Source organism: Salmo trutta, chromosome 3, assembly GCF_901001165.1.
Source record: "Salmo trutta chromosome 3, fSalTru1.1, whole genome shotgun sequence".
NCBI classification, from domain to species: domain Eukaryota; kingdom Metazoa; phylum Chordata; class Actinopteri; order Salmoniformes; family Salmonidae; genus Salmo; species Salmo trutta.
This window is the reverse complement of record NC_042959.1, coordinates 5,782,348-5,809,859: the sequence shown is the minus strand read 5'-3', so window position 1 is coordinate 5,809,859 and position 27,512 is coordinate 5,782,348. Positions and strand designations below refer to the sequence as shown.

The following is a 27,512-nucleotide window of genomic DNA, read 5'->3' as shown; positions in this document are numbered from 1 at the left end:
CAGGGTAAAGTCTTATTCATCAGATACAGTACAGACCTGCTATTAATCAGGGTAAAGTCTTATTCATCAGATACAGTACAGACCTGCTATTATTCAGGGTAAAGTCTTATTCATCAGATACTGTACAGACCTGCTATTAATCAGGGTTAAGTCTTATTCATCAGATACTGTACAGACCTGCTATTATTCAGGGTAAAGTCTTATTCATCAGATACAGTACAGACCTGCTATTAATCAGGGTAAAGTCTTATTCATCAGATACTGTACAGACCTGCTATTATTCAGAGTTAAGTCTTATTCATCAGATACTGTATAGACCTGCTATTATTCAGGGTAAAGTCGTATTCATCAGATACAGTACAGACCTGCTATTATTCAAGGTAAAGTCTTATTCATCAGATACTGTACAGACCTGCTATTAATCAGGCTAAAGTCTTATTCATCAGATACTGTACAGACCTGCTATTAATCAGGGTAAAGTCTTATTCATCAGATACTGTACAGACCTGCTATTATTCTGGGTAAAGTCTTATTCATCAGATACTGTACAGACCTGCTATTAATCAGGGTAAAGTCTTATTCATCAGATACTGTACAGACCTGCTATTATTCAGGGTAAAGTCTTATTCATCAGATACTGTACAGACCTGCTATTAATCAGAGTTAAGTCTTATTCATCAGATACTGTACAGACCTGCTATTATTCAGGGTAAAGTCTTATTAATGAGATACAGTACAGACCTGCTATTATTCAGGGTAAAGTCGTATTCATCAGATACTGTACAGACCTGCTATTATTCAGGGTTAAGTCTTATTCATCAGATACTGTACAGACCTGCTATTATTCAGGGTAAAGTCTTATTCATCAGATACTGTACAGACCTGCTATTAATCAGAGTTAAGTCTTATTCATCAGATACTGTACAGACCTGCTATTATTCAGGGTAAAGTCTTATTCATCAGATACTGTACAGACCTGCTATTATTCTGGGTAAAGTCTTATTCATCAGATACTGTACAGACCTGCTATTAATCAGGGTAAAGTCTTATTCATCAGATACTGTACAGACCTGCTATTATTCAGGGTAAAGTCTTATTCATCAGATACAGTACAGACCTGCTATTATTCAGGGTAAAGTCTTATTCATCAGATACTGTACAGACCTGCTATTAATCAGGCTAAAGTCTTATTCATCAGATACTGTACAGACCTGCTATTAATCAGGGTAAAGTCTTATTCATCAGATACTGTACAGACCTGCTATTATTCTGGGTAAAGTCTTATTCATCAGATACTGTACAGACCTGCTATTAATCAGGGTTAAGTCTTATTCATCAGATACTGTACAGACCTGCTATTAATCAGGGTAAAGTCTTATTCATCAGATACTGTACAGACCTGCTATTATTCAGGGTAAAGTCTTATTCATCAGATACTGTACAGACCTGCTATTATTCAGGGTAAAGTTCAGGCCTATAGAACATACAGTATTGCATTATACCTTCTACAGCAGCATTTACATTATGTCCCATCCTTATTCCACCAAGGAGTCTGGAGTCAAATAACGGGGTGTGACGGCCCGTTAAGCAGAATTACATGGATTGTCAGTGACCCCAGTCCTGTGTGTGCTGCATGCCCTGACTGAGCACTAGAGACACTGCGTTATAAATGGGTTACTATTCACAAATTACTTCAGCGGAAATAGGTCCTGTCTCTTTCCACCAATAACGAGTTAAGTGGCGTCCATGTTCGATTTTGACAACCATGGGAAATGGTACAGACAAAGGTCCGTGTCCCAACTTGCACCCTCTTCCCTATATAGTGCACTACTTTTGACCGAATCCCTATGTGCCCTGATCAAAAGTAGTGCACCAAGTAGGGAATCAGGTGCCATTTGGGATGCAACAGAGTGACTCACGACAGCCTGCCTGTCTGCCTGTCTGCACATTACATTTGACCTTAACACAATTAGCTGGCTACGGATATTCTGTAGAATCAAATGATGTGGTTGGTTATCAATTTCTCCTTTCTAAAAATACATTGAAGGGCTTTGCTGTCTGTCACAGATGAATCCCTCTGCCTTATGTCCCAGAGGATATCCCCTGGCGGTTGGTCTCATATAGATCACTCAGACAGAGGGTACGCCCCAAATGACACCCATTCCCTATATACTGCACTGCTTTTGCCCAGAGATCACACCCATAGGGCTCTGGTCCAAAGTAGTAAACTATATAGGAGGTGACTTTGCCACGAGCAACATTAAAGGGATGTGTAACATTCAGTGTAGGAGGGACAGCTATGTCACGTGGATGGGAGAGGTCAGAGTCCTTAAAGGGGATGTGTAACATTCAGTGTAGGAGGGACAGCTATGTCACGTGGATGGGAGAGGTCAGAGTCCTTAAAGGGGATGTGTAACATTCAGTGTAGGAGGGACAGCTATGTCACGTGGATGGGAGAGGTCAGAGTCCTTAAAGGGGATGTGTAACATTCAGTGTAGGAGGGACAGCTATGTCACGTGGATGGGAGAGGTCAGAGTCCTTAAAGGGGATGTGTAACATTCAGTGTAGGAGGGACAGCTATGTCACGTGGATGGGAGAGGTCAGAGTCCTTAAAGGGGATGTGTAACATTCAGTGTAGGAGGGACAGCTATGTCATGTGGAAGGGAGAGGTCAGAGTCCTTAAAGGGGATGTGTAACATTCAGTGTAGGAGGGACAGCTATGTCATGTGGAAGGGAGGGTTCAGAGTCCTTAAAGGGGATGTGTAACATTCAGTGAAGGAGGGACAGCTATGTCATGTGGAATGGAGAGGTCAGAGTCCTTAAAGGGGATGTGTAACATTCAGTGTCGGAGGGACAGCTATGTCATGTGGAAGGGAGAGGTCAGAGTCCTTAAAGGGGATGTGTAACATTCAGTGTAGGAGGGACAGCTATGTCATGTGGAAGGGAGGGGTCTGAGTCCTTAAAGGGGATGTGTAACATTCAGTGTAGGAGGGACAGCTATGTCATGTGAAAGGGAGGGTTCAGAGTCCTTAAAGGGGATGTGTAACATTCAGTGTAGGAGGGACAGCTATGTCATGTGGAAGGGAGAGGTTCGAGACCTTAAAGGGGATGTGTAACATTCAGTGTAGGAGAGACAGCTATGTCATGTGGAAGGGAGAGGTCAGAGTCCTTAAACTGTCATTCTTGTTGTGCTTTTCAGTAATGTGGATGTTTGATGTTGTGTCTGGACTATGTCATGCCTCTCACCTTATCAGACGGCATCTTCTAGTACGTAAAATATCTGTGAAAATCAGACAATAAAGACATATCTAATCAAATCTAATCTCAATATCTGCTGCTCGTGGCAACGTCCTATCCTTCGCGGTATTGTGCTCTGGTCGTTGTGGCGGGAGGCAGGGGGGTTGGGGGAAAGGTAAGGGGAGACTCAGGGGCTGGATAGATGGGAAGGGGTGGGATACATGGTTTCTGGGTGGGGACTGAGGGATGGGATACATGGTTTCTGGGTGGGGACTGAGGGATGGGATACATGGTTTCTGGGTGGGATACATGGTTTCTGGGTGGGGACTGAGGGGTAGGATACATGGTTTCTGGGTGGGGACTGAGGGGTGGGATACATGGTTTCTGGAATGGGGACTGAGGGATGGGATACATGCTTTCTGGGTGGGGACTGAGGGGTGGGATACATGGGTTCTGGATGGGGACTGAGGGATGGGATACATGGTTTCTGGGTGGGGACTGAGGGGTGGGATACATGGTTTCTGGGTGGGGAGGGAGGGAGGGATGGGATACATGGTTTCTGGGTGGGGACTGAGGGATGGGATACATGGTTTCTGGGTGGGGAGGGAGGGGTGGGATACATGGTTTCTGGGTGGGGACTGAGGGATGGGATACATGGTTTCTGGGTGGGGACTGAGGGGTGGGATACATGGTTTCTGGGTGGGGACTGAGGGGTGGGATACATGGTTTCTGGGTGGGGACTGAGGGATGGGATACATGGTTTCTGGGTGGGGACTGAGGGGTGGGATACATGGTTTCTGGGTGGGGAGGGAGGGAGGGATGGGATACATGGTTTCTGGGTGGGGACTGAGGGATGGGATACATGGTTTCTGGGTGGGATACATGGTTTCTGGGTGGGGACTGAGGGGTAGGATACATGGTTTCTGGGTGGGGACTGAGGGATGGGATACATGGTTTCTGGGTGGGGACTGAGGGGTAGGATACATGGTTTCTGGATGGGGACTGAGGGATGGGATACATGGTTTCTGGAATGGGGACTGAGGGGTGGGATACATGGTTTCTGGGTGGGGAGGGAGGGAGGGATGGGATACATGGTTTCTGGGTGGGGACTGAGGGATGGGATACATGGTTTCTGGGTGGGGACTGAGGGATGGGATACATGGTTTCTGGGTGGGGTCTGAGGGGTGGGATACATGGTTTCTGGGTGGGGAGGGAGGGGTGGGATACATGGTTTCTGGGTGGGGACTGAGGGGTGGGATACATGGTTTCTGGGTGGGGAGGGAGGGAGGGATGGGATACATGGTTTCTGGGTGGGGACTGAGGGATGGGATACATGGTTTCTGGGTGGGGTCTGAGGGGTGGGATACATGGTTTCTGGGTGGGGAGGGAGGGGTGGGATACATGGTTTCTGGGTGGGGACTGAGGGGTGGGATACATGGTTTCTGGGTGGGGAGGGAGGGGTGGGTCGGATACATGGTTTCTGGGTGGGGACTGAGGGATGGGATACATGGTTTCTGGGTGGGGACTGAGGGGTGGGATACATGGTTTCTGGGTGGCGACTGAGGGATGGGATACATGGTTTCTGGGTGGGGACTGAGGGATGGGATACATGGTTTCTGGGTGGGGACTGAGGGATGGGATACATGGTTTCTGGGTGGGGTCTGAGGGATGGGATACATGGTTTCTGGGTGGGGACTGAGGGGTGGGATACATGGTTTCTGGGTGGGGACTGAGGGGTGGGATACATGGTTTCTGGGTGGGGAGGGAGGGGTGGGTCGGATACATGGTTTCTGGGTGGGGACTGAGGGATGGGATACATGGTTTCTGGGTGGGATACATGGTTTCTGGGTGGGGACTGAGGGGTAGGATACATGGTTTCTGGGTGGGGACTGAGGGATGGGATACATGGTTTCTGGGTGGGGACTGAGGGGTGGGATACATGGTTTTTGGGTAGGATACATGGTTTCTGGGTGGGGACTGAGGGATGGGATACATGGTTTCTGGGTGGGGACTGAGGGGTGGGATACATGGTTTCTGGGTGGGGTCTGAGGGATGGGATACATGGTTTCTGGGTGGGGACTGAGGGATGGGATACATGGTTTCTGGGTGGGGACTGAGGGGTGGGATACATGGTTTCTGGGTGGGGAGGGAGGGGTGGGTCGGATACATGGTTTCTGGGTGGGGACTGAGGGATGGGATACATGGTTTCTGGGTGGGATACATGGTTTCTGGGTGGGGACTGAGGGATGGGATACATGGTTTCTGGGTGGGGTCTGAGGGATGGGATACATGGTTTCTGGGTGGGGACTGAGGGATGGGATACATGGTTTCTGGGTGGGGACTGAGGGGTGGGATACATGGTTTCTGGAATGGGGACTGAGGGATGGGATACATGGTTTCTGGGTGGGGACTGAGGGGTGGGATACATGGTTTCTGGGTGGGGAGGGAGGGATGGGATACATGGTTTCTGGGTGGGGACTGAGGGATGGGATACATGGTTTCTGGGTGGGGACTGAGGGATGGGATACATGGTTTCTGGGTGGGGACTGAGGGATGGGATACATGGTTTCTGGGTGGGGACTGAGGGGTGGGATACATGGTTTCTGGGTGGGGACTGAGGGATGGGATACATGGTTTCTGGGTGGGGTCTGAGGGGTGGGATACATGGTTTCTGGGTGGGGACTGAGGGATGGGATACATGGTTTCTGGGTGGGGACTGAGGGGTAGGATACATGGTTTCTGGGTGGGGACTGAGGGATGGGATACATGGTTTCTGGGTGGGGAGGGAGGGGTGGGATACATGGTTTCTGGGTGGGGACTGAGGGGTAGGATACATGGTTTCTGGGTGGGGACTGAGGGATGGGATACATGGTTTCTGGGTGGGGAGGGAGGGGTGGGATACATGGTTTCTGGGTGGGGACTGAGGGATGGGATACATGGTTTCTGGGTGGGGACTGAGGGGTGGGATACATGGTTTCTGGGTGGGGACTGAGGGATGGGATACATGGTTTCTGGGTGGGGACTGAGGGGTGGGATACATGGTTTCTGGGTGGGGACTGAGGGATGGGATACATGGTTTCTGGGTGGGGACTGAGGGGTAGGATACATGGTTTCTGGGTGGGGACTGAGGGGTGGGATACATGGTTTCTGGGTGGGGACTGAGGGATGGGATACATGGTTTCTGGGTGGGGACTGAGGGATGGGATACATGGTTTCTGGGTGGGGACTGAGGGGTGGGATACATGGTTTCTGGGTGGGGACTGAGGGATGGGATACATGGTTTCTGGGTGGGGACTGAGGGATGGGATACATGGTTTCTGGGTGGGGACTGAGGGATGGGATACATGGTTTCTGGATGGGGAGGGAGGATGCAGGTGGTTGGATGGGGACTGAGGGATGGGGGTGGATTGGGGTTATCTTTGCACTCATTTCTTTGATCGTTTTTGCACCTATAAACCCCCCCACCCTGGTGAAAAAATAATAACTAACTAAAAAGTTGTTCCAAAAACAAAGTAACCTACCCAACCCTGGATATACTGCTACTCTGAGATTTTAATCAGATGAACATATTACTATAATGTTTGTCATGTTTCTTTGTATTGATCTTCATCCAGCTCTTATCTTTTGACACAATGGTGTCATTTTGTTTGATACTGATCGTAATCATCAGTGTTACCCATGGTTACAGTAATCATCAGTGTTACCCATGGTTACAGTAATGATCAGTGTTACCCATGGTTACAGTAATGATCAGTGTTACCCATGGTTACAGTAATCATCAGTGTTACTCGTCGTCACAGTAATCATCAGTGTTACCCATCGTCACAGTAATCATCAGTGTTACTCGTCGACACAGTAATCATCAGTGTTACCCATCGTCACAGTAATCATCAGTGTTACCCATGGTTACAGTAATCATCAGTGTTACCCATGGTTACAGTAACCATCAGTGTTACCCATGGTTACAGTAATCATCAGTGTTACCCATGGTTACAGTAACCATCAGTGTTACCCATGGTTACAGTAATCATCAGTGTTACCCATCGTCACAGTAATCATCAGTGTTACCCATGGTTACAGTAATCATCAGTGTTACCCATGGTTACAGTAATCATCAGCTATTACTAAGCCATCCAGTGTATTTTCGGTATGAACTCCTTTCCGTTTTTATCTGGCCTATCAGTGTCCCTGGGGCCTCCCCCAAGGCAGCTTACAGCTGCATCAGAGCACAACCACAGGTCCCACCTGCTGCCTGACTGAATGCGTGCACACGTGTGTGTGTGTGTGTGTGTGTGTGTGTGTGTGTGATGCCTGTGTGTGTCCCACTAGCATCATGCATGTGTTCACACACACACACACACAAATACACACACACACACACACACACACACACACACACACACACACACACACACACACACACACACACACACACACACACACACACACACACACACACACACACACACACTCACACACACACGGTGAGAGGAGGTGTCTTTTGGGTCCACCAGTCACAACGTGGACAGAGCAATATCTCTATTAGCAACAAAACTGGCTCTATTTTCAATAAAAACACTGCTGCCTTCCATGGAGTGATTACTGTACCTTTAACCTAGCCAGACCCGGGTGACAGCGTCCTCTCTGCTGCCATTTGGGGACAGATATAGCTGCATCCAAAATGGCACCCTTTTCCCTATGGTTGCTAGTAGTGCACTATGTAGGGAAAATGGTAGCATTTGGAACTCAAACATAGAAAGCTCCATCTACAGATGGACAGGTGGAACCAAGGGAAGTGAGGATTTTTTATTTATTTTTATTTTATTTCACCTTTATTTAACCAGGTAGGCAAGTTGAGAACAAGTTCTCATTTACAATTGCGACCTGGCCAAGATAAAGCAAAGCAGTTCGACAACATACAAAAACACAGAGTTACACATGGAGTAAAACAACATACAATCAATGATGCAGTAGAAAAAAATAAGACTATATACAATGTGAGCAAATGATGTGAAATAAGGGAGGTAAAGGCAAAAAAATGCCATGGTTTGGGACCAGTAGAGGCTTATTAGGACACCTGTGACTGCAAATCAGACCTGGGTTCAAATACTATTTGAAATATTTTATGTGATTTGAGCATTTGCGATTTGCCAGTACTCTATTGGTTCCATTGTGCAAGACAAGTTACATCAAACCCAGAGAAAGAATTTGAACCCAGGTTCTGACCGCAATAGAGGAATACCCTGGTCCCTGAGTGACCATGCGTGAGTGATTATAGCATGATGCCTCAACAGGAGATTGGATTAACTACCAATCAAGATCCGGTCAGTGGGACTGTGGTTCAAGCAGCTGATCTGACTCTTAACTGAATGAGTGTTGCACAGCTCTGCTGACCAGCTAATCTTCATTCCACATGCTCATCCTATAGGCTATGTACACATGGAATGCCAAGCGTCACGTCTGAAGGAAACCTGTCACCATCCCTACGATGAAGCATGCTGTGGGGATGTTTAGGACTTCAAGCCTATCAACTCCCAAGATTAGGCTGGTGTAACCGATGTGAAATGGCTAGCTAGTTTACAACCTAAAACTTCTTACCTGGGAATATTGAAGACTCATGTTAAAAGGAACCACCAGCTTTCATATGTTCTCATGTTCTGAGCAAGGCAAAACGTTAGCTTTCTTACATGGCACATATTGCACTTTTACTTTCTTCTCCAACACTTTGTTTTTGCATTATTTAAACCAAATTGAATGTTTCATTATTTATTTGAGGCTAAATTGATTTTATTGATGTAATATATTAAGTTAAAATAAGTGTTCATTCAGTATTGTTGTAATTAGCATTATTACAAATATTTTTTTTTTTAAATCTTCCGATTAATCGGTACCGGTGTTGAAAAATCATAATCGGTCGACCTCTAGCACAGAGCCAAGACAACGCAGGAATGGCTTCGGGACAAGTTTCTGAATGTCCTTGAGTGGAACCCGGTCGAACATCTCTGGAGAGACCTGAAAAATTCTGTGCAGCGACACTCCTCATCAAACCTGACAGAGCTTGAGAGAATCTGCAGAAAATAATGAGAAACTCCCCAAATATCGGTGTGCCAAGCTTGTAGCGTCATACCCAAGAAGAATCAAAGCTGTAATCGCTGCCAAAGGTGCTTCAACAAAGTACTGAGAAAAGGGTCTGAATACTTATGCAAATGTGATATTTTATTTTTATTTTTTAATTACATTTGCCAAAAGTTCTACATAAACTGTTTTGCTTTGTCATTTGGGGGTATTGTGTGTCGATTGATGAGGGGAGAAAAACGCTTTAATACATTTTAGAATAAGGCTGTAACGTAACAAAATGTGGAAAAAGTCAAGGGGTTTGAATACGTTCAGAATGCCATAATGTACTGTATATTGGCCAAGATGTGCATTTGGGGGAGAAATGTACAGAAAAAAATGATGTGTTTTTTGAAGATGAGACATGTCAGACAAGTTGAGAGCTTCCACATGACTCAAGACAGTGGTTAGCTGAGGCTCAAAATCACATAGCCGCCAGCAATTCCATTTTACGCATACTTGCCAAACGACATAGCACATTAAATAACTAGGATGTTTTTTTTGGACAGACCCTTCATCCCAAATGACACCCTATTCCACATGTAGTGCACTACTTTTGATCAGGGCCCATATTTCTCTGGTTAAAAGTAGTGCACTATACAGGGAATAGGTTTCCATTTGGGACCGAGCCTCAGTCTATCACCACTGTAGTTACAGTAATGCTCCCAGAATAGAAGGACACATTCCAATACCTCCATGTCATCATCACTCTCGGCAACACAAAACACTCAATTTTCAACGGCTCAAGTCCTTCACTTCCTGACATAAACCTAGGTTGAAGATAATGATATTTCTTCAACCTAGACATAAGCACTACGTAGCTAAAACTTCACAGCTTAGTCTCAACAGATATATTTGTTGGGTTTTATAAGAAACAGCAACGAAACACCAAAACATTTACTCTGGTTAAAGCTTACAAGCCTCGGTAATTAGTTGGATGACTCATGACAATTCTGAAATTACATTACACGAACGGCAAAAAAAACAACATTTTATTACCCCTAACGGTTGTAATCTTGCAAGGTATTCACCAGAAATGGTTCTGAGCTTGGCTTCAATCCAATATAAACTAGCAGCTAGAGGGCCACATTAAAACACCAGTCCTCCCTAACTGTTAGTGTGACAGTCCTCTCTACCTGTTAGTGGGGCAGTCCTCCCTGCCTGTTAGTGGGGCAGTCCTCCCTGCCTGTTAGTGGGGCAGTCCTCTCTACCTGTTAGTGTGGCAGTCCTCCCTACCTGTTAGTGGGGCAGTCCTCTCTACCTGTTAGTGGGGCAGTCCTCTCTACCTGTTAGTGGGGCAGTCCTCTCTACCTGTTAGTGTGGCAGTCCTCCCTACCTGTTAGTGGGACAGTCCTCCCTACCTGTTAGTGGGGCAGTCCTCTCTACCTGTTAGTGTGGCAGTCCTCCCTACCTGTTAGTGGGACAGTCCTCTCTACCTGTTAGTGGGGCAGTCCTCCCTACCTGTTAGTGGGACAGTCCTCTCTACCTGTTAGTGGGGCAGTCCTCTCTACCTGTTAGTGTGGCAGTCCTCCCTACCTGTTAGTGGGACAGTCCTCCCTACCTGTTAGTGGGACAGTCCTCCCTACCTGTTAGTGGGACAGTCCTCCCTACCTGTTAGTGTGAGAGTCCTCCCTACCTGTTAGTGGGACAGTCCTCCTCTACCTGTTAGTGGGACAGTCCTCCCTACCTGTTAGTGGGACAGTCCTCCCTACCTGTTAGTGGGACAGTCCTCCCTACCTGTTAGTGGGACAGTCCTCCCTACCTGTTAGTGGGACAGTCCTCCCTACCTGTTAATGGGACAGTCCTCCCTACCTGTTAATGGGACAGTCCTCCCTCCCTGTTAGTGTTACAGTCCTCCCTCCCTGTTAGTGGGACAGTCCTCCCTCCCTGTTAGTGGGGCAGTCCTCCCTCCCTGTTAGTGGGGCAGTCCTCTCTACCTGTTAGTGGGGTAGTCCTCCCTCCCTGTTAGTGGGACAGTCCTCCCTCCCTGTTAGTGGGGCAGTCCTCCCTCCCTGTTAGTGGGACAGTCCTCCCTACCTGTTAGTGGGGCAGTCCTCTCTACCTGTTAGTGTGGCAGTCCTCCCTACCTGTTAGTGGGACAGTCCTCTCTACCTGTTAGTGGGACAGTCCTCCCTACCTGTTAGTGGGACAGTCCTCCCTACCTGTTAGTGGGGCAGTCCTCTCTACCTGTTAGTGGGACAGTCCTCTCTACCTGTTAGTGGGGCAGTCCTCTCTACCTGTTAGTGTGGCAGTCCTCCCTACCTGTTAGTGGGACAGTCCTCTCTACCTGTTAGTGGGACAGTCCTCCCTACCTGTTAGTGGGACAGTCCTCCCTACCTGTTAGTGGGGCAGTCCTCTCTACCTGTTAGTGGGACAGTCCTCCCTACCTGTTAGTGGGGCAGTCCTCTCTACCTGTTAGTGGGACAGTCCTCTCTACCTGTTAGTGGGGCAGTCCTCTCTACCTGTTAGTGTGGCAGTCCTCCCTACCTGTTAATGGGACAGTCCTCCCTCCCTGTTAGTGGGACAGTCCTCCCTCCCTGTTAGTGGGGCAGTCCTCTCTACCTGTTTGTGGGACAGTCCTCTCTACCTGTTAGGGGGACAGTCCTCCCTACCTGTTAGTGGGACAGTCCTCTCTACCTGTTAGTGGGGCAGTCCTCTCTACCTGTTAGTGTGGCAGTCCTCCCTACCTGTTAATGGGACAGTCCTCCCTCCCTGTTAGTGGGACAGTCCTCCCTCCCTGTTAGTGGGGCAGTCCTCTCTACCTGTTTGTGGGACAGTCCTCTCTACCTGTTAGGGGGACAGTCCTCCCTACCTGTTAGTGGGGCAGTCCTCTCTACCTGTTAGTGGGACAGTCCTCCCTACCTGTTAGTGTGGCAGTCCTCTCTACCTGTTAGTGGGGCAGTCCTCTCTACCTGTTAGTGGGGCAGTCCTCCCTACCTGTTAGTGGGACAGTCCTCCCTACCTGTTAGTGGGGCAGTCCTCTCTACCTGTTAGTGGGGCAGTCCTCTCTACCTGTTAGTGGGGCAGTCCTCCCTCCCTGTTAGTGGGACAGTCCTCCCTCCCTGTTAGTGGGGCAGTCCTCTCTACCTGTTAGTGGGACAGTCCTCTCTACCTGTTAGTGGGACAGTCCTCTCTACCTGTTAGTGTGGCAGTCCTCCCTACCTGTTAGTGGGGCAGTCCTCTCTACCTGTTAGTGGGACAGTCCTCCCTCCCTGTTAGTGGGGCAGTCCTCTCTACCTGTTAGTGGGACAGTCCTCCCTACCTGTTAGTGGGACAGTCCTCTCTACCTGTTAGTGGGACAGTCCTCTCTACCTGTTAGTGGGGCAGTCCTCTCTACCTGTTAGTGGGGCAGTCCTCCCTACCTGTTAGTGGGACAGTCCTCCCTACCTGTTAGTGGGGCAGTCCTCTCTACCTGTTAGTGGGGCAGTCCTCTCTACCTGTTAGTGGGACAGTCCTCTCTACCTGTTAGTGGGGCAGTCCTCCCTACCTGTTAGTGGGACAGTCCTCCCTACCTGTTAGTGTGGCAGTCCTCCCTACCTGTTAGTACAGATTATTACTGTCACTGAGTTAATACAGATTATTACTGTCACTGAGTTAATACAGATTATTACTGTCACTGAGTTAGTACAGATTATTACTGTCACTGAGTTAATACAGAACCAGAACATGCCTTATTACTGGCACTGCAGCCTCAAACAGCTGTGAAGCCCATAAAATACGGTAGTGTGAACGGCCAAGTACATTACTGGAGTCAAGCTTCCTGCCATCCAGGACCTACATACTAGGCAATACCAGAGAAAGGCCCTAAAAATTGGTCAACAACTCCAGCCACCCAACTCATACACTGTTCTCTTTGCTTCCGCACGGCAAGCGGTACCGGAGCGCCAAGTCTAGGTGCAATAGGCTCCTTAACAGCTTCTACCCCCAAGCCATAAGACTGCTGAACAATTAATCAAAAGGCCACCTGGGCTATTTACATTGATTTATTTGAAGAATAAAGCCTGTATTTTTTGTAAAAATGTATTATTAACCTTTATTTAACTAGGCAAGTCAATTAAAAAGGAATTCTTATTTACAATGACGGCCTACCAAAAGGCAAAAGGTCTCCTGTGGGAACGGCGATAAAACATGCAGGAGTTCCTATTCATCTGCTGTAGCAAGAAAGGGACATCAGGTCACAGGGAAGATAACCTGTACTGTTCTCTCCTCTGGTCTTCTATGCAGCCTGAAAGATAACCTGTACTGTTCTCTCCTCTGGTCTTCTATGCAGCCTGAAAGATAACCTGTACTGTTCTCTCTTCTGGTCTTCTATGCAGCCTGAAAGATAACCTGTACTGTTCTCTCTTCTGGTCTTCTATGCAGCCTGAAAGATAACCTGTACTGTTCTCTCCTCTGGTCTTCTATGCAGCCTGAAAGATAACCTGTACTGTTCTCTCCTCTGGTCTTCTATGCAGCCTGAAAGATAACCTGTACTGTTCTCTCCTCTGGTCCTCTATGCAGCCTGAAAGATAACCTGTACTGTTCTCTCCTCTGGTCTTCTATGCAGCCTGAAAGATAACCTGTACTGTTCTCTCCTCTGGTCCTCTATGCAGCCTGAAAGATAACCTGTACTGTTCTCTCTTCTGGTCTTCTATGCAGCCTGAAAGATAACCTGTACTGTTCTCTCCTCTGGTCTTCTATGCAGCCTGAAAGATAACCTGTACTGTTCTCTCCTCTGGTCTTCTATGCAGCCTGAAAGATAACCTGTACTGTTCTCTCCTCTGGTCCTCTATGCAGCCTGAAAGATAACCTGTACTGTTCTCTCCTCTGGTCTTCTATGCAGCCTGAAAGATAACCTGTACTGTTCTCTCCTCTGGTCCTCTATGCAGCCTGAAAGATAACCTGTACTGTTCTCTCTTCTGGTCTTCTATGCAGCCTGAAAGATAACCTGTACTGTTCTCTCCTCTGGTCCTCTATGCAGCCTGAAAGATAACCTGTACTGTTCTCTCCTCTGGTCCTCTATGCAGCCTGAAAGATAACCTGTACTGTTCTCTCCTCTGGTCCTCTATGCAGCCTGAAAGATAACCTGTACTGTTCTCTCTTCTGGTCTTCTATGCAGCCTGAAAGATAACCTGTACTGTTCTCTCCTCTGGTCCTCTATGCAGCCTGAAAGATAACCTGTACTGTTCTCTCCTCTGGTCCTCTATGCAGCCTGAAAGATAACCTGTACTGTTCTCTCCTCTGGTCTTCTATGCAGCCTGAAAGATAACCTGTACTGTTCTCTCCTCTGGTCTTCTATGCAGCCTGAAAGATAACCTGTACTGTTCTCTCTTCTGGTCTTCTATGCAGCCTGAAAGAACACGTTCCATGGGACTTAGCTAACTTTAAAAGTCAAGGCATGGGGTGTAGAAAATATGTCTAAGGAAATATGTGAAATATGTTTCCTATTTCCCAATAAGGCATGTTCTGGTGTCCCAAATGGCATTCCCTATATAGTGCACTACTTTTGCCCAGGGCCCTGCACTATCTAGGTGATAGGGTGCCATTTGAGACAGAGCCTGAGACAGAGCCTGAGTTTTTTTTTTGTTGAGGATATGCAGACCCACTGTCTCGCTGAACAGTACTTCCTTTGCAGTGTGAGAGATAGAACATGTTTGGCTTGGAGTTTGACATTCAGATAGAAAGGAATGCAACAAGCAGCCCAGTCCTAGACAGCTGGGTCTAGGTGAAGCTGAGGACCAGGAGACAGCTGGGTCTAGGTGAGACTGAGGGCAAGGAGACAGCTGGGTCTAGGTGAGACTGAGGGCAAGGAGACAGCTGGTCTAGGTGAGGCTGAGGGCAAGGAGACAGCTGGGTCTAGGTGAGGCTGAGGGCCAGGAGACAGCTGGGTCTAGGTGAAGCTGAGGGTTAGGAGACAGCTGGGTCTAGGTGAGGCTGAGGGTTAGGAGACAGCTGGGTCTAGGTGAGGCTGAGGACCAGGAGACAGCTGGGTCTAGGTGAAGCTGAGGACCAGGAGACAGCTGGGTCTAGGTGAGGCTGAGGACCAGGAGACAGCTGGGTCTAGGTGAGGCTGAGGGATAGGAGACAGCTGGGTCTAGGTGAGACTGAGGACCAGGAGACAGCTGGGTCTAGGTGAGGCTGAGGGATAGGAGACAGCTGGGTCTAGGTGAGGCTGAGGGATAGGAGACAGCTGGGTCTAGGTGAGGCTGAGGGATAGGAGACAGCTGGGTCTGGGTGAGACTGAGGGATAGGAGACAGCTGGGTCTAGGTGAGGCTGAGGGCCAGGAGACAGCTGGGTCTAGGTGAGGCTGAGGGCCAGGAGACAGCTGGGTCTAGGTGAGGCTGAGGGCCAGGAGACAGCTGGGTCTAGGTGAGGCTGAGGGCCAGGAGACAGCTGGGTCTAGGTGAGGCTGAGGACCAGGAGACAGCTGGGTCTAGGTGAGGCTGAGGGCCAGGAGACAGCTGGGTCTAGGTGAGGCTGAGGGCCAGGAGACAGCTGGGTCTAGGTGAGGCTGAGGACCAGGAGACAGCTGGGTCTAGGTGAGGCTGAGGGCCAGGAGACAGCTGGGTCTAGGTGAGGCTGAGGGATAGGAGACAGCTGGATCTAGGTGAGACTGAGGGCTAGGAGACAGCTGGGTCTAGGTGAGGCTGAGGACCAGGAGACAGCTGGGTCTAGGTGAGGCTGAGGGATAGGAGACAGCTGGGTCTAGGTGAGGCTGAGGACCAGGAGACAGCTGGGTCTAGGTGAGGCTGAGGACCAGGAGACAGCTGGGTCTAGGTGAGGCTGAGGGCCAGGAGACAGCTGGGTCTAGGTGAGGCTGAGGACCAGGAGACAGCTGGTCTAGGTGAGGCTGAGGGCCAGGAGACAGCTGGGTCTAGGTGAGGCTGAGGGCTAGGAGACAGCTGGGTCTAGGTGAGGCTGAGGGATAGGAGACAGCTGGGTCTAGGTGAGGCTGAGGGCCAGGAGACAGCTGGTCTAGGTGAGGCTGAGGACCAGGAGACAGCTGGGTCTAGGTGAGGCTGAGGGCCAAGGAGAGGAAGACAGCTGGGTCCAGGTGAGGCTGAGAACCAGGAGACAGCTGGGTCTAGGTGAGGCTGAGGACCAGGAGACAGCTGGGTCTAGGTGAGGCTGAGGGATAGGAGACAGCTGGGTCTAGGTGAGGCTGAGGACCAGGAGACAGCTGGGTCTAGGTGAGGCTGAGGACCAGGAGACAGCTGGGTCTAGGTGAGGCTGAGGGCCAGGAGACAGCTGGGTCTAGGTGAGGCTGAGGGCCAGGAGACAGCTGGGTCTAGCTGAGGCTGAGGGCTAGGAGACAGCTGGGTCTAGGTGAGGCTGAGGGATAGGAGACAGCTGGGTCTAGGTGAGGCTGAGGGATAGGAGACAGCTGGGTCTGGGTGAGACTGAGGGATAGGAGACAGCTGGGTCTAGGTGAGGCTGAGGGCCAGGAGACAGCTGGGTCTAGGTGAGGCTGAGGGCCAGGAGACAGCTGGGTCTAGGTGAGGCTGAGGGCCAGGAGACAGCTGGGTCTAGGTGAGGCTGAGGGCCAGGAGACAGCTGGGTCTAGGTGAGACTGAGGACCAGGAGACAGCTGGGTCTAGGTGAGGCTGAGGGCCAGGAGACAGCTGGGTCTAGGTGAGGCTGAGGGCCAGGAGACAGCTGGGTCTAGGTGAGGCTGAGGACCAGGAGACAGCTGGGTCTAGGTGAGGCTGAGGGCCAGGAGACAGCTGGGTCTAGGTGAGGCTGAGGGATAGGAGACAGCTGGATCTAGGTGAGACTGAGGGCTAGGAGACAGCTGGGTCTAGGTGAGGCTGAGGACCAGGAGACAGCTGGGTCTAGGTGAGGCTGAGGGATAGGAGACAGCTGGGTCTAGGTGAGGCTGAGGACCAGGAGACAGCTGGGTCTAGGTGAGGCTGAGGACCAGGAAACAGCTGGGTCTAGGTGAGGCTGAGGGCCAGGAGACAGCTGGGTCTAGGTGAGGCTGAGGACCAGGAGACAGCTGGTCTAGGTGAGGCTGAGGGCCAGGAGACAGCTGGGTCTAGGTGAGGCTGAGGGCTAGGAGACAGCTGGGTCTAGGTGAGGCTGAGGGTTAGGAGACAGCTGGGTCTAGGTGAGGCTGAGGGCCAGGAGACAGCTGGTCTAGGTGAGGCTGAGGACCAGGAGACAGCTGGGTCTAGGTGAGGCTGAGGGCCAGGGAGAGGAAGACAGCTGGGTCCAGGTGAGGCTGAGGACCAGGAGACAGCTGGGTCTAGGTGAGGCTGAGGACCAGGTGACAGCTGGGTCTAGGTGAGGCTGAGGGACAGGAGACAGCTGGGTCTAGGTGAGGCTGAGGGACAGGAGACAGCTGGGTCTAGGTGAGGCTGATTGGCAAGGGAGAGGAAGACAGCTGGGTCCAGGTGAGGCTGAGGGCTGAGCCTAGCCATCTATTATAACCTGTCACTACACTCCCAGGCATCTCTATCCATCTATAATAACCTGTCACTACACTCCCAGGCATCTCTATCAATCTATAATAACCTGTCACTACACTCCCAGACACCAGGCATCTCTATCCATCTATAATAACCTGTCACTACACTCCCAGGCATCTCTATCAATCTATAATAACCTGTCACTACACTCCCAGACACCAGGCATCTCTATCCATCTATAATAACCTGTCACTACACTCCCAGGCATCTCTATCCATCTATAATAACCTGTCACTCCCAGACACCAGGCATCTCTATCCATCTATAATAACCTGTCACTACACTCCCAGACACCAGACATCTCTATCCATCTATAATAACCTGTCACTACACTCCCAGACACCAGCCATCTCTATCCATCTATAATAACCTGTCACTACACTCCCAGGCATCTCTATCCATCTATAATAACCTGTCACTCCCAGACACCAGGCATCTCTATCCATCTATAATAACCTGTCACTACACTCCCAGGCACCAGACATCTCTATCCATCTATAATAACCTGTCACTACACTCCCAGGCATCTCTATCCATCTATAATAACCTGTCACTACACTCCCAGACACCAGGCATCTCTATCCATCTATAATAACCTGTCACTACACTCCCAGACACCAGGCATCTCTATCCATCTATAATAACCTGTCACTCCCAGACACCAGGCATCTCTATCCATCTATAATAACCTGTCACTACACTTCCAGACACCAGGCATCTCTATCCATCTATAATAACCTGTCACTACACTCCCAGACACCAGGCATCTCTATCCATCTATAATAACCTGTCACTACACTCCCAGACACCAGACATCTCTATCCATCTATAATAACCTGTCATTCCCAGACACCAGGCATCTCTATCCATCTATAATAACCTGTCACTACACTTCCAGACACCAGGCATCTCTATCCATCTATAATAACCTGTCACTCCCAGACACCAGGCATCATGCATTAAGTGGAAATGTGTACATGAGCATAGGAACACACACACGTGCACACGTGCACACACACACACACACACACACACACACACACACACACACACACACACACACACACACACACACACACACACACACACACACACACACACACACACACACACACACACACACACACACACACACACAGAAAAACACCACAAGAGTCACGGTGGTAAGATGAGGATGGATAAGTGCTCTCTCACACTATACTTCAAATCATGTCAGCTTCTCTCTGTACAAACACAGGGAATCGGGGGATGCTCAGCTTTTACATGTCAGATCCTATCTCTCTTAGTCTGCTGGTAGCTGGTGTTTCTCACTTTCTCTTCTGCAGTAAAAGCCTGGGAATTAATGACTATGGAGTGTTGAGTTTCATGGTACTACCTACCCTACAACAAGACACTCTGTATGTGTCCCAAATAGCACCCTGTTCCCTTTATAGTGCACTACTTTGGACCGGAGCCCAGAGGGTGCCCGGAAAGGCAGAGATCAGAGTGAAACAACTACTTGACTGTGCCACCCTGATACCTCGCAGGAGGAGGAGGACAGGAGGATGAGGGGGAGAGGAGGATGAGGAGGAGAGGGGGATGAGGAGAGGAGAGATAGACAGTTTCCTTAAGGAGCTTACTGACAGAGAGAAAGAGAGAGAGAGCGAGAGAGAGAGAGAGAAAGAGAGAGAGAGAAAAAGAGAGAGCGAGAGAGAGAGAAGAGAGCGAGAGAGAGAGAGCGAGAAAGAGAGAACAAGAGAGAAAAAGAGAGAGTGAGAGAGAGACAGGGAGATGAATGATAGGGCGGGTATACCAACATTGACTACTGCTGCGACCAGCAAACGTCCAAAATAGGAAATTAATCCTTTAAATCGCTAACTTTTTTCATATTTATACACTGTGTATAATCCCTGTGCATCAGTAAGAGCTGTCAGACTGTTGAAAACAGCCCCCCACCATCGTTCCAAGTCATGTCTGGCTTAGAGTCCATCATCAGATCAATGGAGGAGCAGTAAACAGACGCACGCACGTACTGTGTGCCACTGCAAAGCAACGACCGACACTATTTATCCGGCCCTGATTTCAAGTAGTGCTTTGTGGTCGAGTCCAGTGTTACTGCACAAACACATCCTTGATGTGGCTTGAACAAAGATCTCTGCTCATTAGTAGCTTGATGATCACTCAGCCTCTCAAACCACACAGAGATGAGAACTCAGCCCTCTCAGGATAATCAGCATGACCATCTGGGGACACCAGATATACGAGGGCCCCCCCTCCACATTTCTGAAGATAATTACACCATCGACATAGCATAAAAGTTGTAGCTCTGTCACTCAACCGATTGAGAGAGGAAAGTTGGAATCTGTTGTTTTTGGTCAACAAAATGGCAGTTAACAGGCAAACACACAGTGATCTGACGTTCAGCAGCAGCAGTTCATTATTTTAAATATCTGTCGACATGTTTCATGTCTGCATATGTTATTCAGATTCCCATTTCTCACAGATTCTCTCAGCTGTGCCTCAAGGGGTACTAGTCTTGGCTAATCAGTCCATACATTTATAACTAGCCCCAGGCTCTAGAGATAACTAAACATGTAAACAGCACATCAGGTCAGTTAGAGGACAGTCTCAGTGTAGTGTGAAGGGTGTAGTACATCAGGTCAGTTAGAGGACAGGCTCAGTGTAGTGTGAAGGGTGTAGTACACCAGGTCAGTTAGAGGACAGGCTCAGTGTAGTGTGAAGGGTGTAGTACATCAGGTCAGTTAGAGGACAGGCTCAGTGTAGTGTGAAGGGTGTAGTACATCAGGTCAGTTAGAGGACAGTCTCAGTGTAGTGTGAAGGGTGTAGTACATCAGGTCAGTTAGAGGACAGTCTCAGTGTAGTGTGAAGGGTGTAGTACATCAGGTCAGTTAGAGGACAGGCTCAGTGTAGTGTGAAGGGTGTAGTACACCAGGTCAGTTAGAGGACAGGCTCAGTGTAGTGTGAAGGGTGTAGTACACCAGGTCAGTTAGAGGACAGTCTCAGTGTAGTGTGAAGGGTGTAGTACACCAGGTCAGTTAGAGGACAGTCTCAGTGTAGTGTGAAGGGTGTAGTACACCAGGTCAGTTAGAGGACAGTCTCAGTGTAGTGTGAAGGGTGTAGTACACCAGGTCAGTTAGAGGACAGTCTCAGTGTAGTGTGAAGGGTGTAGTACATCAGGTCAGTTAGAGGACAGTCTCAGTGTAGTGTGAAGGGTGTAGTACACCAGGTCAGTTAGAGGACAGTCTCAGTGTAGTGTGAAGGGTGTAGTACATCCGGTCAGTTAGAGGACAGTCTCAGTGTAGTGTGAAGGGTGTAGTACACCAGGTCAGTTAGAGGTCAGTCTCAGTGTAGTGTGAAGGGTCTATGTAATGACAATATTGGATGGAATGAGAGATAATACGTGTGTGTTTCTCTGTCATTTCTCTGAGTTTCATTACAAGATGTGTATTTCTCATCTGTGACCACATCTCTCCTGATTATGTACAAATAATAGTTTAATTCCGTAAATTTCCACAGACGGAAAAAGATGACAACGTTTGCTGAGCTGATCTGAGTTAGTCCCTCCCAGGTTGGGGATAGACAGAGAGAGAGACAGAGAGACAGAGAGAGAGAGAGAGAGAAAGAAAGAAAGAAAGAAAGAAAGAAAGAAAGAAAGAAAGAAAGAAAGAAAGAAAGAGAGCTGATCTGAGCTGGTCCCTTCCCTGGTCGAGGATAGAGGGAGAGAGAGGGGGAAAGGGGGAGAGAGAGAGAGGGGGAGAGAGGAGAGAGGGAGAGAGAGGTGGAGAGAGAGAGGGAGAGAGAGAGAGAGAGGGAGAGAGGGAGAGAGAGAGGGAGGAGAGAGAGAGAGAGAGGAGAGAGGGAGAGAGAGGTGGAGAGAGAGAGGGGGAGAGAGAGAGGGGGAGAGAGGAGAGAGGGAGAGAGAGGTGGAGAGAGAGAGGGAGAGAGAGAGAGAGAGGGAGAGAGGGAGAGAGAGAGGGAGAGAGAGAGAGAGAGGAGAGAGGGAGAGAGAGGTGGAGAGAGAGAGGGGGAGAGAGAGAGGGGGAGAGAGGGAGAGAAAAAGAGAGGGGGAGAGAAAAAGAGAGAGGGGGAGTTCAAAGTCACCAAGTTCAAAGCTTTATAACATTCAAATGATCTGCCTGTCTACTGCGGCCTGAGAGACAGGGAGAGGGAGAGAGAGCGAGAGAGAGAAGAAGAAGAAGGGAGCGAGGGAGGGAAAGTGATTGCATTCATATCCTCAAAGACATGATGGGGTGGGGGGTGGGGGACACCACATCAATAGAATTTCCTCTATGCAGGAGTTACTGCAGAACACAGAGCTCTACAGGCTGTATAATATCTACATAAGAACATAAAGTACCAGGATAAGGTAAACAACAACATGACATTTGGGTCCATGTTACTGTTCTGTTTGATGATTCTGCCCTTCTCTTTTAGGTAATGTCACCCAACACAAACTCACTATCCTTTATGCCTCTTTGACCCGGTTCCTCTTTCTAACCCGACCCTGGAAATGATTTGTTATCCTTCCTGAAACTAAATCCCTGAAACAAGCCTCGATCACATTATGAAAACACATTCCAAAGAGTTATTCCGATAACACTTTACTTAAACCCTGCAGGTATAATGTTTGTTAACTTAGTAAAAGCAAGTTTATACCTTGATATGAATATATGTGAGCTTTTATAATGTCTTATAATAAGGCTTATAAAATGGTATAGTCATTACTGTAGTTCTGTCACTGATACAACAGTAGAACTCGGAAGTCATCCCCACCACTATATGGACACAGTATTGGACAACATTATAAGCACATCCTAACTCTATACAACACAGTACGGACACACATAATATTTTATAAGCATGAGCCTTTACAATGCCTTATAATAAGGCTTTTACGTTATATCTCTTATGCCTATTTTCTCACATGCATCACTAACTCAGTAAATCAGCTTCAGTGTTGGGTGTGAATCAGCTTCAGTGTTGGGTGATGAATTAGCTTCAGTGTTGGGTGATAAATTAGCTTCAGTGTTGGGTGATAAATTAGCTTCAACGTTGGGTGATAAATCAGATTCAGTGTTGGGTGTGAATCAGCTTCGGTGTGAATCAGCTTCGGTGTTGGGTGTGAATCAGCTTCAGTATTGGGTGATAAATCAGCTTCAGTATTGGGTGATAAATCAGCTTCAGTATTGGGTGTGAATCAGCTTCGGTGTGAATCAGCTTCGGTGTTGGGTGTGAATCAGCTTCAGTATTGGGTGTGAATCAGCTTCAGTATTGGGTGTGAATCAGCTTCAGTGATGGGTGTGAAACAGCTTCAGTGTTGGGTGTGAATCAGCTTCAGTGTTGGGTGTGAATCAGCTTCAGTGTTGGGTGATAAATCAGCTTCAGTGTTGGGTGATAAATCAGCTTCAGTGATGGGTGTGAATCAGCTTCAGTGTTGGGTGATAAATCAGCTTCAGTGATGGGTGTGAAACAGCTTCAGTGATGGGTGTGAATCAGCTTCAGTATTGGGTGTGAATCAGCTTCAGTGATGGGTGTGAAACAGCTTCAGTGTTGGGTGTGAATCAGCTTCAGTGTTGGGTGTGAACCAGCTTCAGTGTTGGGTGATAAATCAGCTTCAGTGTTGGGTGATAAATCAGCTTCAGTGATGGGTGTGAAACAGCTTCAGTGTTGGTGTGAATTAGCTTCAGTGATGGGTGTGAATTAGCTTCAGTGATGGGTGTGAATCAGCTTCAGTGATGGGTGTGAATCAGCTTCAGTGTTGGGTGTGAATCAGCTTCAGTGTTGGGTGATAAATCAGCTTCAGTGTTGGGTGATAAATCAGCTTCAGTGATGGGTGTGAATCAGCTTCAGTGTTGGGTGTGAATCAGCTTCAGTGATGGGTGATAAATCAGCTTCAGTGATCGATGTGAATCAGCTTCAGTGATGGGTGTGAATCAGCTTCAGTGATGGGTGTGAATCAGCTTCAGTGATCGATGTGAATCAGCTTCAGTGATGGGTGTGAATCAGCTTCAGTGATCGGTGTGAATCAGCTTCAGTGTTGGGTGATAAATCAGCTTCAGTGTTGGGTGATAAATCAGCTTCAGTGATGGGTGTGAAACAGCTTCAGTGATGGGTGTGAATCAGCTTCAGTGATGGGTGTGAATCAGCTTCAGTGATCGATGTGAATCAGCTTCAGTGATGGGTGTGAATCAGCTTCAGTGATGGGTGTGAATCAGCTTCAGTGATGGGTGTGAAACAGCTTCAGTGTTGGGTGTGAATCAGCGCTGGCTACCTAGAGTTATACGGTGTCATGGAGCTTTTGTTTATGGATCCTTGGACAGGTTGGAGCCTGTGATATCTGTTCCTGTTCGACCCTGTGATATCTGTTCCTGTTGTAGTCTGTGATATCTGTTCCTGTTGTAGTCTGTGATATCTGTTCCTGTTATAGTCTGTGATATCGGTTCCTGTTGTAGTCTGTGATATCTGTTCCTGTTGGACCCTGTGATATCTGTTCCTGTTGTAGTCTGTGATATCTATTCCTGTTGTAGTCTGTGATATCTGTTCCTGTTGTAGCCTGTGATATATGTTCCTGTTGTAGCCTGTGATATCTGTTCCTGTTGGACCCTGTGATATCTGTTCCTGTTGGACCCTGTGATATCTGTTCCTGTTGTAGTCTGTGATATCTGTTCCTGTTGTAGTCTGTGATATCTGTTCCTGTTGTAGTCTGTGATGTCTATTCCTGTTGGCTGAAAGAGGGAACATTCTAAACAAGCTCATGACAAGGAGAGAGCCAAGATACAGATCCAGCGACGGGAAACAATAACAGGCTACTGGCTGGAAATATACAGAGGCTGTAAACAGAGTGTCACTCCAACAATAACAAACATACGGAGGCTGTAAACAGAGAGCCGTGTCACTCCAACAATAAGAAACATACGGAGGCTGTAAACAGAGTGCCGTGTCACTCCAACAATAACAAACATACGGAGGCTGTAAACAGAGTGCCGTGTCTCTCCAACAGTAACAAACATACGGAGGCTGTAAACAGAGTGTCGTGTCACTCCAACAATAACAAACATACGGAGGCTGTAAACAGAGTGTCACTCCAACAATAACAAACATACGGAGGCTGTAAACAGAGTGCCGTGTCACTCCAACAATAACAAACATACGGAGGCTGTAAACAGAGTGCCGTGTCACTCCAACAATAAGAAACATACGGAGGCTGTAAACAGAGTGTCACTCCAACAATAACAAACATACGGAGGCTGTAAACAGAGTGCCGTGTCACTCCAACAATAACAAACATACGGAGGCTGTAAACAGAGTGTCACTCCAACAATAACAAACATACGGAGGCTGTAAACAGAGAGCCGTGTCACTCCAACAATAACAAACATACGGAGGCTGTAAACAGAGTGTCGTGTCACTCCAACAATAACAAACAATCCAATAATCAGACTTTCAAAGTCCTTATTATTTATTAAATCCTTCCCTAAAGTGTAATATAATCAAACTCAGAAAGCTTCCTTTGATTTATACTAATGGAAAAAAACCATATTTAAAAAAAAAGGTTGCTTAAATGTCCAAAAAGAAAACCCACATTGTATACACTGTCCACCCTCTGGATACTATGAATCAGATATGTTATATTTACACAATAGAGTTTAAAGAAATGTATTATTTTAATATGTATTGAGACTTTATTACATGTAACTGTTTAAAACTGAATTGGGATACTTTTCCTACAGGAGTTGTGTAGTTTGGGGGGGATATATAGCGGTTTACCATTTTTAAATTAAAATTAGCTTGCAATATTTCAAACAAAATCATGTCTGTCTTTTCTCTAGCCCATGTCATGGCAAAATGAAAAAATAACAGTTTCATCTCTTTCACAATATGCGTTTTTAATTAACGTCATTTGACCAACATTTCTGAAAATGGACATTATGCGTTTTGGAATACAACACTTCAAATACAGTTTGTTGATGTGTACAGTTAGTGTGTGATCTGTGTATTAGAGAGAACGGGGGGGGGGGGCTCACCTTGAGTTTGTCGAAGCGTTCGCTGAGAGAGGAGACTTGATGTTCTCTGTGTCGTCCCACCAGCTTACACAGGGCACATATCAGCTGGTCATCCACGATGCAGTACATATTAACCTTCTCATTCTCATGCTCCAGACAGGTGAGGCCTCTCATGTGGGCGTCATGCACCGGCTCCACCAACCGGTGACTGGTAAACGGCTTCTTATTGGGGTGCGTGGCACGCAGACACCTGTCACAGTACGACACCTCGCACGTCACGCACGTCTTGACCGCCTCGCGCGGCGGGTCCTGCTCACAGAACTGACAGCTGATACGGTGCTCCAGAGACATGATGGCAGTGTGCTGATGAGAGGAGGACTGGGCCGGGCTGGACTGGGCCGGGCTGGACCGGGCGCTGTGGCTGCCGGAGCTTCCCCCTCCGCTGCTGCTATAGGGCCTGTGGCCTCCGGAGAGACCTGGGGCACGACGGCTCTCACTGGGGGAGTTAGGGCCGCTGACGGAGGCCTTCTGGAAACGGTGGATGATGTTCTGCAGGGTCACATTGCGCTTCAGACCCTCAAGGCCTCGGTGGTTCAGCGTGATGACGTAACGGCAGGTGGGGCACTGGAAGGCGGAGATGGACTCTAGAGGTTTGTTGGACGAGCAGTGGGAGACTAGGATGCGGTGGGCGCAGTTGAAACACAGGCTGTGGGCGCAGGGTAAGAGCAGGGGATCATCAAACAACTCCAGGCAGATTGGGCAGGTGAGCTCTGACTCCAGTGTTTCCATCTTCAGCAGAACCAATCTAGAGGCGACATCAAATCCCACGGAAGCCGGTCAGTCACCTGAAAAATGAAGAGAACAGAAACAGAGGATTGACTATGAGTTCAACCGCAGTGCTCTCCAGAGGGTGATGCGGTCTGCCCAAAGCATTACCGGGGGCAAACTACCCGGGTAGAGATGGGGATGACAGGCTGAATAATGAGACTAGCTGGGTAGAGATGGGGATGACAGGCTGAATAATGAGACTAGCTGGGTAGAGATGGGGATGACAGGCTGAATAATGAGACTAGCTGGGTAGAGATGAGGATGACAGGCTGAATAATGAGACTAGCTGGGTAGAGATGAGGATGACAGGCTGAATAATGAGACTAGCTGGGTAGAGATGGGGATGACAGGCTGAATAATGAGACTAGCTGGGTAGAGATGGGGATGACAGGCTGAATAATGAGACTAGCTGGGTAGAGATGGGGATGACAGGCTGAATAATGAGACTAGCTGGGTAGAGATGGGGATGACAGGCTGAATAATGAGACTAGCTGGGTAGAGATGGGGATGACAGGCTGAATAATGAGACTAGCTGGGTAGAGATGGGGATGACAGGCTGAATAATGAGACTAGCTGGGTAGAGATGGGGATGACAGGCTGAATAATGAGACTAGCTGGGTAGAGATGGGGATGACAGGCTGAATAATGAGACTAGCTGGGTAGAGATGGGGATGACAGGCTGAATAATGAGACTAGCTGGGTAGAGATGGGGATGACAGGCTGCATAATGAGACTAGCTGGGTAGAGATGAGGATGAGGATGAGGAAGGTCTGTACAGACAGAAAGGATGCACCCCTGTTTCCTATATAGGGCACTACTTTTTACCAGTGCCCATAGTAGTGCACTATAAAGGGAATAGGATGTGATTTGGGACACATCCAG

General features: G+C 48.3%; 1 protein-coding gene across 3 annotated transcripts in view; it reads right to left on the bottom strand.

Annotated features, from left to right (window-relative positions):
* LOC115166856 (probable E3 ubiquitin-protein ligase MID2) overlaps positions 1–27,512 on the bottom strand; it is a 264,554-nt gene that overhangs the window by 69,153 nt on the left and 167,889 nt on the right. For all 3 annotated transcript variants that reach the window (XM_029720754.1, XM_029720746.1, XM_029720763.1), the window contains exon 2: positions 25,824–26,647. In XM_029720754.1, coding sequence (XP_029576614.1) covers positions 25,824–26,591 — 768 coding nt within the window. In that variant the 5' untranslated portion in view covers positions 26,592–26,647. The remainder of the gene's footprint in view (positions 1–25,823; positions 26,648–27,512) is intronic.